The 12,376-nt window shown below is 31.2% G+C and overlaps 3 protein-coding genes across 3 annotated transcripts; all 3 read left to right on the forward strand.

The window, feature by feature from the left end:
* Window positions 1-1,605: 1,605 nt before the first annotated feature.
* Window positions 1,606-4,288, forward strand: LOC106455011 (protein WUSCHEL-like). The gene is made up of 3 exons (XM_013897074.3): window positions 1,606-2,648; window positions 3,232-3,305; window positions 3,402-4,288. Exons 1-3 carry the CDS (start codon window positions 2,159-2,161, stop codon window positions 3,744-3,746), a joined length of 909 nt encoding a protein of 302 aa, XP_013752528.1. The 5' UTR covers window positions 1,606-2,158; the 3' UTR covers window positions 3,747-4,288.
* Window positions 4,289-6,705: 2,417 nt separating this feature from the next.
* Window positions 6,706-8,477, forward strand: LOC111201317 (B3 domain-containing protein REM2-like). Its single transcript, XM_022693027.2, has 2 exons — window positions 6,706-8,134; window positions 8,226-8,477. Exons 1-2 carry the CDS (start codon window positions 7,858-7,860, stop codon window positions 8,252-8,254), a joined length of 306 nt encoding a protein of 101 aa, XP_022548748.1. The 5' UTR covers window positions 6,706-7,857; the 3' UTR covers window positions 8,255-8,477.
* Window positions 7,114-7,819, forward strand: LOC106453776 (B3 domain-containing protein REM5-like). The gene is made up of 4 exons (XM_022692904.1): window positions 7,114-7,140; window positions 7,233-7,295; window positions 7,384-7,750; window positions 7,803-7,819. The coding sequence occupies exons 1-4, from the start codon at window positions 7,114-7,116 to the stop codon at window positions 7,817-7,819; spliced, it is 474 nt and encodes a 157-aa protein (XP_022548625.1).
* Window positions 8,478-12,376: the final 3,899 nt, after the last annotated feature.

Consider the following 12,376-nt stretch of genomic DNA (forward strand, 5'->3'; position numbering starts at 1 on the left):
AATTATTTTTAGAAATATTATAATAAATATATTGTTACAAAACATTCAAATTCACGAAATCGCGGGCATCCACCAGTTAAAAGCTAGGGAAGTAAAAATTAGAAGAAGCAGAGAAATAGAGAATTTGAAGGAAAAAAATGGAGTTTGTTTTTCCTCCAAGTAAATATCGATGATGCCCTCTCCTTTCTTATTCCCTCATTTGTCCCTTTCCTTTTTCATGTTTATTTCTAACCTCTCTGTCCCTTTCAATCCTTCTCCAACAGATATCCTCTGATTCTATCCCCCACAATATTTTAGAAAAAAAGATATTATTTCCCAAAATCAATAAAAATCACCAAGAGTAGTTCGAGTTTCTTATATAAAAAGTAATTCATAAGAAAAAAAACATAAATAGCTATAGAACTGTAAACACACATTAAGTTTAGAATGCTTAGATAATATTTCTTATACTAACTAATGATGATCTAAATACTTTTCAATAAAATTCACCAAGAGTAGTTCCAGTTTGTTATATAAAAAGTAATTCATAACAAGAAATAGGTATAGAAATATAAACACACATTAGGTTAAGAATGTTTAGATAATATAACTTGAACAAAACTTAGGTTCACCCCCTAAAGCTAATTTTAACAATGTTGACGCCGCCAACTAAACCGTAAACCCGGAATCTTAAACTCTCAATCCTTAACCGTAAATCTTAAACCCAAACCCTATACCCTAAACCCAAACTCTAGACCATAAATCCAAATCGTATACTCTAAACCCAAATCCAAACAGTAAACCTTAAATCAAAACCCTATACCTTAAACCAAATCCTAGACTCTAAACCCAAACCGTATACCATAAATTCTTAGACTTAAAACCCAAACCGTAAACCATAAACCCAAACTCTAAACCTAGACACTATAATGTTTAGATTTAGGGTCTAGGATTTAGGTTTAGGGTATATGGTTTGGGTTTAGAGTTTATGGTTTGGGTTTAGGGTATACAATTTGGGTTTAAGATATACAATTTGGGTTTAGAGTCTAGGATTTGGGTTTAAGGTACAAAGTTTAAGGTTTTGGTTTAGGATTTAAAGTTTAGCATTTAGAATTTAAGATTTAGGGTTTACGGTTTAGTTAACTTTATCGTTAAAATTGGCGTTATTCTTTTTTTTGTTATTTTTAAATAAATTTAATTTTTTAATTAATTATCTACTTGAGACTTTGATTGGTTCTTGAAAGAAAGGTAAATTTAAAGGTTCACTCTAGGGGGTGAACCTAAATTTTGTTCATATAACTTATACTGACTAGTGATGATCTAAATAATTTTCCGTAAATAAAAATAAGAATCTTGTTTCTCCATTTAATTATTTTTGTTTTAAACAAGAGAAAAAGACCAAAATAGCACTAAATCAAGTTTTTGTTCCCAAACTAGCACTCAAGGTCAAAAGTCATAAAAATAGCACTCAAGGGGTGGGGTTTAGGGTTTAGAATTTAGGGTTTAGAGTTTAGGTTTTAGGGTTTAGAGTTGAGAAGTGAGGTTTTGGGGATAAGATTTCAAATTTTGAAAGATAAAAAAAATTAAATTTTTCAAAAGATAAAATGCTATTTTGGTCATCTTAGTTTTTGAGTGCTATTTTTGTGATATAAACTTAGAAATGTGCTATTTTGGAGATTTGCCCTTTAAACAAAGAAAACCGAATTTCTGCATAAGGATTTCCTTCCGTTTTGCTCGAATATTAATCCAAAAGAAATTTTAGTGTCATCTTGTATATCCCAAATTTTGTCATATACAAATTTTCTAGGTCATACATGTATAGTGAATAATTTTATTAAATATATCACGACCTTTTTATTACCATATAGTAACACGTAGTAAACATTCTATAATTCATTTCCTTGTATATGAAAATATAAAATAGATTTTAATTTGTTTGTGTGAGATCAAATCTACATGCATTAAAGACTAAAATTGAATAATTGATTTTTCAAGATCGTAAACTTTTATTGGGTCCCCATATGTGTATATATAAGTCACACCTTACACTCTCTCTATATATCTCCCACACACAAAACCTAGAATCTCTTTTTCTTAAACTTTTTTTTCTTGGTAAAGTAAATTTTCTTTCTCTCTCAAGATCATTGTCTTCATCTTTATCTTCATCTTCATCTTGAAGATGGAGCCACCGCAACATCATCATCAGGCCGACCAAGAAAACGGCAACAACAACAAGTCCGGCTCTGGTAGTTATACGTGTCGTCAAACGAGCACAAGATGGACACCAACAACGGAGCAAATCAGAATCCTAAAAGATCTTTACTACAACAACGGAGTCCGATCACCAACGGCCGACCAGATTCAGAAGATCTCTGCAAGGCTGAGACAGTATGGGAAAATCGAGGGTAAAAACGTCTTTTACTGGTTCCAGAACCATAAGGCTCGTGAGCGACAGAAGAAGAGATTCAACGGCACAGTCATGACCACGCCGACGTCTTCATCTCCTAACTCGGTTATGATGGCTAGTGATCATTATTATAACCATCATCCTCTTCTTCACCATCCTCAGCAAGGTGTTACCATGCACAGACCTGCTTCAGTAAACGTTAAGCTTGACCAAGAAAATCATCTGCTTCAGGAAAACAGATCATATCCTAGCTTCAATAACGGTGACTAACTAATTTCTTTTATTATATGTCATAGTTAAAATGTTTTGTTTTGCATTACTATAGGAACCATTTACACCACTACCTATAACATGAAAAAGCAAAAACAAATCTAAGAAGTTTTACATCTACATATATATATTTATAGCGTATCAAACATTCAAAATATTTTTTAAATATTATTTTCAATGAATTTATTCAGATGATTTTTTTTAAAGTTAATTTTATGTTACTAGGATTAATTTACACCATAACTAATACAAGTTGCAAAAAACAAGAAAAAGAAAACAAGACTTTCATGTATATATATACTATTGATATAAAAAAAAATGATTTTGATAGTTATATGTCATGAAGTGATGTGAAGCTATATGGATCTTTAAATGGGACAAACCAAATTTGCATCTAAAAGAACGGTTTCTTTGTTGTGTAATGGAAACTAGCGTCACATGTTGCGGTATATAACAATATTAGGGATTTTGTTTTTTTCGTCTCTAAATATTATTTGATGGTTTGAAAACATATACATCATCTATATGGTCACAAAACCGTATATATCTGTTTGAAGGGAATTTAAATTATGCAGGTACAGGCACTGAATGTGGTGCTCTTAATGCGTCTTCTAATGGCTACATGAATAGCCATCTCTATGGATCTATTGTACGTTTGAAACTACAAGTCATTTATTTTAGACAATAAAAATTCTGCATGCATATAAATTCTATTTACATTTATGAAACGGGATTTTGGGTGAAGGAACAAGATTGTTCAATGAGCTACAACAACGTAGGTGGAGAGTGGACAAACATGGATCATAATCATCATTACTCGGCTCCAGCTTACAACTTCTTCGATAGACCAAAGCCTATGTATGAACTAGAAGTTCATGAAGAAGAAGGAGACTATGGTGGCGATGCTTATCTGGAACATAGACGTACCCTTCCTCTTTTTCCTATGCACGGTGAGGATCACATCAACGGCGGTGGTGGTGTCATCTGGAAGCACGGACAATCGGACGGTCGTGATCGTTATGGTAGAGGCCCTTGTGCTTCTCTAAAGCTATGCCTGAACTCCTACGCCGCCGGCGTCACACAGGACTAATACTTTCTTGAGCTACGTCTGAACTCCTACGCTCTTTAGCTTCAATCGCATATTCGCATGGTTGGCTCGTATTATGCAGTAATAGCAGTATCTTCCGTACTTACGTAGTTTAATAAATTGTAATTACTATCGTCTAGGTTTAACTTTACTCGAGTGTGTTTTTCTCCTTTCTTTTATAATGTAACACATTGAAATTATATTAATATGGAATTTAAGCCTATTTCAGTACGATATACACATGGAAATTCAAAAAAATCCGGAGGCATTATGTAGGGGAAAGCCCCCAAAATCTAGACAGTTTTTATACATGTAGACAGTAGCGGATCTAGACACCATTTTAGCCGGGGCACACTGCTGCAAATAACAAAAACAACTTTGAATTGAGAGGAATTTGCCAAAACTAACCCACAATTTGATTTTAACCCCAAACATATACCTAAATTTGAATCAAATGCAAAATTAACCTAAAAACCTTGTGAAATTACAGTCCAGCCCTTTGTGACCAAATAAAAAAGAATAGATTGTCATACGTATTTTTCTCATCACAAGAATCTCTACTCTTCTTATTTCATTTTATTGTTTTTCTTATTCCACCAATGTTTTCAATTACTTTTATCTCAAATTGACAAATTCTAAAATATATTAAATAAAAGTAATTATCATAATAAGTTATATATAAAATTCTTAATATTTTAAGATCCATATTAATATATATATTATATATATATCAACATATAAACAAAATTAAATGTGGACGTGGATACCAAAGCGTGGATAATAAAATTACAGAGTATTTGTCGACATGGACACCTTGATTGATACCTTTTTCTTTCTTTGGCATAGTCTCTCATAAGGAAAAATCCACAAAATCACATTTTCACCGTTATTCCCATCGTCACCGGCACCACTGCCGTCACCACCACTCCAATCCGTTGTGGTTCTTCTTCTTCTTCTTCATTGTGTTGAACTTGAGATTTCATGCTTCGTCGTTGTCTGTTCAAACTTATCAAGACATCGTGATTTCACATCGTTTATACATAAAATTATTATATTTTAAATTGAAGAACATTAATGATTAACAGATGAAACATCATCCACAAAATTTTGTTCACGTTATAGAAAAATAGTGTCCACATGAACTTGTATTCATATGTATACCATCCACGTTTTTGTATCCTCGTTTTCATTTAACCCACATTTTTTATTTTTCATTTTGCTATTCATCCACATATTTTATATACATATCAAAAAGAAGTTGTGAAATGTGGGATTTTCTAAGCATAAGTGGACACTGAAAAAGAAGAAGAAGCTCTTATAACTAGAGTATTTAAACATGAAACTGAAAAATGGTTTTACATACTTGTAGACTTTGAATAGTACTTATACGTGTGTTCATTTTCACACCTACTAGCTTTCTTGGTTAATGTTTGCCCCTACTTGTTTACATATAGTCGTCTACAAATGTTCATCCACACATCATACGTCCATATATACTCCGTCCATAAATCATCCATCCACACATCACCTGCCCACAATTATCATTTCTATTAAGGGGCTAAATTTTCCAAAGTCTATAGCTAGCCCACAACAAAGTGTGTCACATGTAAAAAGTGTCTTTATGTGTAAGAGAAAGTCAAAAAATGTCTCTGAATGTAATCAACTCTAGAAAACTTACTTATCAAATAATGTTATAGAGATTAATGAAATTGAAGACTAAACTGTAAAATATAAAGTTTTAAGAGAAAAGATTTGGGAGGCACAATTGGAGAACCATCTATTGATCTCGTTATTTTAAGAGGGGTTCTCTTTCAAAATAAAGGGGATGGTTGAAAATGCTCTTAAGATATAGTAGACATATATTGAAGTATATTTAATTTTAGGGTAGACTAAACTTCTTTTGTAGTCTACTAAGATTTGAGAGTACAGAAAATAATTTTAAATTTAATTCAGTATTTTTATGAAAAATGTGAAATCATATATTAACATTATTAGAATAATAAAGAACGGAAATTTTAAATTAATATATTATTATTTTTAAACAATAAACAATAAAGTATATTTTTGTTGTTTGAACCCTTCGTCATCGTAAACTGCGCTAACTATTACTTTCTCTGTATTTATATAATTGATGTTTCAAGTATTTTTTAGACATTAAAAACAGCCGTTTGTGAAAAAGACATATTCAAAAACATCTTTAATTCTTACTTTTGATTTTATCAATTCATAATTTACATTTTAATTTATACTTAGTTTTGAAGACTAGTGTATTAATTATATTCTAAAATATCGATCTTTTATATGCAAATAAAAATTCAAGAACATCAACCTTTTGAAGAGAGTATTATATTTAAATTTTATTTTATATTCATTGTCTCTTTTTCTATCATTGGGTTGTTTCGTTATAAAAGCAATCCCAATGGAAAAGGAGGGTTTCTCCACATTAGTTTCTAAAGTTACATATATGTGTATATATATATAAATATTAATGTTTAATTATATATATATATATAAATATAGTATTTAATTGTTAGTATTTATGTTTAGATATTTTTTGTTGGATTTTTCGTAAATTTTAAATATTCATAATTAAATATTTATATTTATAATTTTAGAAACTAATATGAAGAAATCCCAATTGGAATATATACTTTCGGTTATATTTTTCATAACTTTTAGATGCTTACAATTAAATATTAATATTTATATATACACCTTTAGAAACTAATGCGGAGAAACCCCCATTGTTGTTACTCTAAGACCATGCGCAGTAGGGCTTTTAGTGAGGTTCATGGGCTCGAGTTCTAAGGGGCGATGAATAAAAGAAAATAAAAAATGGGTTCGTTTTGATGAACCGGGCCTTACGAGTGATATCGTATGAAGCGGGTTCAAGCCACGCGTCGGGTGTTGATTTGTTGAACGAAAGCGCGTAGAGGAGGAGGAAAGTTGGGGTTCTCCGTGTATCGACTCATTTGTTCTTCTCCACCAAAAAGCTAGGGTTTTGTTGTGAAAGGCGATATTTCGTGCGACTTCGTCTCCCGGAGGTTTTCTCCTTCTAATCGACGACGGAGTGTCTTCTCCACTTGCTCAGGTGAGTATCGAGTAGATTGAGGGTTGAATTGGTTCGATTTTGTGGTGGAAACTCGAAACCGTTTTCTCGGATTTCAATTAAAAATTGGGGCTTTCGCGTTAGGGATGTAAATCGAAGTCTGGGTTTCGAATAATTGCTGTAAATCGTCATGGTCGATTCATTTAGGGTTCGTTTCTCTGAGATTTCAAATCGATAGAGGGATTTCGAGTTACGGTTCTAAATTGATTCGGGGGTTTGCGTTTAATAATTGTTAATCCGCAAGAGGGTTCGATAGCATCAATGGTTACTAGTCGATTAACAGCTTCAGTATGTGTTCTTGTGTGGTCTATAGTAGTTGGATGCCATTTTTTTAAATTGGAACTCGATTAATACATGTAATTGAAACTGGATTGTTGCAGATGGAAACTCCCCGAGAACCTCATTTCTTCAAGCCTCTTCTTCCTGGTTTTCAAAGTGGCGTGGTATTCTCTGTTCTTGAAGCCTATTTTTCCTTATTTTGTATGTTGGTATTTAGGATTTATGTTTAACTATTCCTTCTCTTACTTGCAGGCAATACCACTTGACTTCTACTCAAAACACATACAAGGGACTGAGATCAATAACCCATGGAAGCTAAGATCGGACGCTTCGGATCAAATTTGGGAGGTGATCCGAGAAGGCAGGACACTCACCAAAGGTTGGAAAGAGTTCACCGAAGCACATGATCTTCGAATCGGTGACATTGTCATCTTCAAACACGAAGGAGACATGGTCTTTCATGTGACTCCTTTTGGTCCAAGCTGTTGTGAGATTCAGTATACACATCCTCACATCGTTAAGGAAAAAGCCGACGCGGATGATGCTCCTACTTTCTCATACGACTACTGCTTCTTGGCTGAGGTTACTGCTACAAATCAAAAGGACGACAAAATGGTGAGTAAAATTTTGACTATGTTACACACCATATTTAGTTTTTTATTTGTTTGTAGTACTGCTTCTTGGCTGATGTTATTTCTGTGTTTGTAGTTTCTTCCTGTGGAAGCTATGTGGTGTGGTGCTTTGACCCAACAATGCAAAGAGGTCAAACTTGTCAACAAGGAGGGAAAGTCATGGACTGCGCGCTTCGGATTTAGCGAATCAGACGGCGCATATTACATCAGCAGAGGGTGGAGAAAGTTCTGTCGTGATAACAGATGCACCAACGGAGCTTTGTTTGTGTTCAACGTGGTTGGAGACGGGACGACAACTCCATTACTGTATGTATGTCCGGAAAGGAAGGAGTGTACTGAACTACTGATCAACCACTTCAGCAGAATCGATGGTAAGTCTTCTTATTTGACTTGTTTGTGTTGTCTATATCTTCAATGTTACTACTTTGCTTCTGCTTTAACTTGTGTTCTCTTCTTCTACAGGTAGCATTGCTTCTACCTCACGAAATTAGATGGCTCTTTTGCGGTCTTTCCTCTCTATCATCTTAACTTGTTTCTTTTTGTTTCATTAGCAACTTATCAACTTATGTATTTCGGTTTGTAAAACTTGAATGGTTTTTCTATGTGAACTTTTATGCTAAGTTAAACATTGTCGAACTTAATTCCTTTGTTGAATGCGTAGACTGATCATCGAACAAAATGTTTCTATGAATTAAATTTAAGTTAAGAAACAACATAAAGTTTTAAAACATAGCTTTTCTACATCTGAAAACACAAACCAAAATATTAAAACATATCTCGAAAGCCAAAACTTAAACTCCAAAACTCTAACATAGCTTTTCTACATCTGAAATGACACTCTTTATCCCGATGATATGTTCGAGATTTAGAGAATCATGATCGTTTGAAAGCTGATTTAGTCGAAAATATTTGGCAAAAGTTTGGTTGCTCGTTTTGTGTAATCTACTCTTAATGTATTGAGTAAAATGTTTTCATCAATTTTATAATACATTTTAATATTTTATTCATGTATTCTCAATAATTTTTAATTTTTTAAAAAATATTATTATTTTATTCCTATGAACTCCTTCTTCGGGTTCACTAATGCAAAAAACAACAAATTCGGGTTCATAACTGTTTATGGACCCACAAAAAAATATTAAAAAAATTTGGTGAACCCAATGCTCATGCTCTAAGTTCCTTCTCTTGTATTCACAAATCACAAGTTAACCAAAAAGTAATACTACTAGTAATTTGCAATGATTACACACCATTGGACTATGACTAAAGTTCGTCGAAATGGAAACACACACGGTTTCTTTTTTTTTTTATTATTCTAAACTTCTAATCGCTTAGACAGGTTAATTCATTCGTGTTATCTATTCGATAACTAATATATACCAAGCTTAAGTTTATTAGTATTTTGGACTATATATCATAGTAATGAATCTTAATTCCGTACTAGCGCATGAAGGACCAGCTCTTGGTATACCGGAACTAAATGTTCACTTTGATAAGAATTTAAGATTAATATATGTACATGTTTTTAGCTTTTAAATTAATTAAAGATCTTGGATAAAAAAAATTATGATATTTTATTAATTTATAGAGTCATTAATTTAAAAAGGTTTTATTTTTAGTTTTTTTCTATTTAAAAAAATATTTTATTTTACGATATACATTAATTAAATTTTAGAAATTCGACTTTCATATTGGTTTGTTATATTATTTGGTGTATATTTTTATGTTTCATAGAATTTAAATATGGTTTTCGATATAATTTTACTAAATATTATCAAAATATATTGAAATGTTAAGAAAAATAAAGGTATTTTCATTGTGAATATAAAACCAACAATATAATGCTTAGTTTTTATTTATATAAAATGTATATATAGATGTATTATTAATTTATGATTTTAATGGGACCATATATTTACAAAAAAAAATCTAAACATTATTATCTAGTTATTTTATCAATTTGTATCATATTTTCAACTGGTCCGACTCGGGACCGAGCACATTTATTAATTTATAGTGTTTATTAATTTATCGACTCCTTCTATTCTAAAATGTATATAGTTTTAGTTAAAAACACAAATATTCAAATAATTGCTACTTTTTAAAAAGTATCTTTTGAACAATAAATTCAACCAATTATAAAAAAACTAATATTATTTAATTGTGCACACAATATCCAATAAATAAAAAATTGTGTATTACCATATGAAAACTACTTATATTGTGTAACACATTTTTTTTTTGCTAAACTACCTATAATATGAAATAGAAGGAGTATGTATCACGATGAGACATATAATTTAAACTGTTGCTTTGTATTAGCTTACGTGAGCAATCCTCCTTTATACATACCATTAAACCGAACCCTTAAGAAGAAAACATGGAGTCTACATCACTGAGATCTCAAATCCAATAGGCTTTTAAATTCTTCAAACATAATATCAATTGCACACATCTTGACCAAACTGCCCATTTTCATTTTGAATCCGGAGAGAGAAAGAGAGAGAAAAGGAGAATGAACCAAGTTTTTTTTTTTTTTAGAATGAACCAAGTTGATAGTACTAAATATATATACATATTTTTTAAATTTTTTACGTATATTTGATCATATATGTTCCATTCATATGGCATAGGCACTGACATTTGCAGTTATGTGTGTCTGAAGAGTTGCTTATCTGTGATGTATATATTGCTTGTCTATATACAAGTGATTTTTTTCTGCGGATCCGAGAAGATCTTTAAATGCTTTTTGGGGATTCAAAGTACGTTATTTCTATAAGAAGCAAAGATGTGAGGCTTGTGTAACATCATGGACTGTGATTCCCTTTTTGTGAAATTCTCCCTAAAAGACTTGTATGGATCAGTTAGGTCCATTTCCCTTTTCTGTTAGCTGAAATGTTGTCATGCTCCAAAATATAAACTTTATATCCGTTATTTGAATAAATCGGTGAACTATAATACATTATGAACGTTGGTCTTTGACCCAGAACTACTTTACAAATATAAAACTACTTTACAAATTTCTCGTTTCCAATTTGCTTTCAGAACGTTGGTCTTTGACCCAGAACTAGTTCTAAACATAAGCAACTGAAACGTGGTCTAAAGCCCCAAAAATTTAACATACGTAACTATAGTCCCCATTTGTGAAAGGCCAAAAAATTATTAAAATTCTTTGACCAAAAAGAAAAGAAAGGTTGTTATATGTTCGAAATAAAATTTGTGAAAGCCCCATCTTACGTTTCCAAAAAAGCATTTTCGGAAACATAAAAGTGCTAACTAAATAAATAAAAACTAAATATTACGTATGGCATATAATTATTTTTATGATTATGTGCCTTAGACTACCCACAATGGGGATGTTAAAAAAATTTCAGATGTTGAATACTTTACAATAAAGTTGTTGAAATATTGTGCCTTATCTTAGAGATTTAACATGGTTGTAAAGTTTCTAACATATTGATAAAAAAAATTTGTGGGCCAGCACAGCCACGTGGCGAAAATTTGTTGGGTATAAATATTGGTCAGTCATGCGTTTTCATTGGTTGTGTAGATTTTTTTATTTTTATTTCCACCCAATAATTTAAACTCATTTATCATATAATATTTTTTTAAAGAATAAAATTTATATCAAAATAAAATTCATGATCTATAAATAGAGATTATTTTCATTTCATTTGAATATAAAAAAAATACTTTTTTTATTTTTTATTATAATCAACTGTTTTAATATTTTTTTAAAAAAAATTGTTAAATGGATCCCTATAATAATTCCTTTAACATCCAAAATTCTTCTAATTTTTTGTTTAACCACCCAAATTTTTTCTAATTTTCTGTTTAACCACCAAAATTCTTCTAATTTTCTGTTTAACTAGTTTTTAAGTTAATTACAATCAAATTATAAATATGTAGTTATTATATTATAAAAAATAAACATATGAATTAAAAATAGTGGGTAAAGTGTTGAATTTTTTAAACAAATCATTGTCGAGGTTAAAAATGAAGTGAGTGTTGTATAAACTAAATGGAAGAGAGAGAAAATGTGATGTGGATTGTTAAAAAGAGAAAAAGAAGGTGTTGAAAATGAAATAGGTGTTGAAACCATTGTACATGGTCTCGAAATGATGGACTCGACTTCTGTTAGACGATTAAGGACTTAAAAAAAAATTATTAACCTAGAAATATTGCAAACCTATGAAATACCTCGACTAATCCATAAGGAAATGTATTGTTTACGGTTGGCCACATATATTTAGTTTCGTGGGATTGTTTCGAATCCATATTGTTTAGCTTTCCAAAGTCCGCCTATCAACAAACCATTTATATGTGATTTAAAAAAATAGTGGTCCAAACACACACAATTTTCATTAAGATTTTTTTCACCATTTTATAATAATTTTGCGTATTTACGAGTAAAATTTAGGTAAAACTTTTGTTGTTTTATTGAGGGCATGTTTATTGAGGGTTCTTATATTACGTTAAGAACTTCACCGTAAGAACCCTGCAATAAACATGGCCTGAGGCTTGGATTCAAACGGGGCAGAATCTGCCATTTTAAAACAGAAAACATTTTGTTTTTTTCTTTTTTTTTGAATTTCTTTTACCAAAAAGTTATT

The sequence above is a fragment of the Brassica napus genome, chromosome A7, assembly GCF_020379485.1.
Source record: "Brassica napus cultivar Da-Ae chromosome A7, Da-Ae, whole genome shotgun sequence".
Taxonomy (NCBI): Eukaryota; Viridiplantae; Streptophyta; class Magnoliopsida; order Brassicales; family Brassicaceae; genus Brassica; species Brassica napus.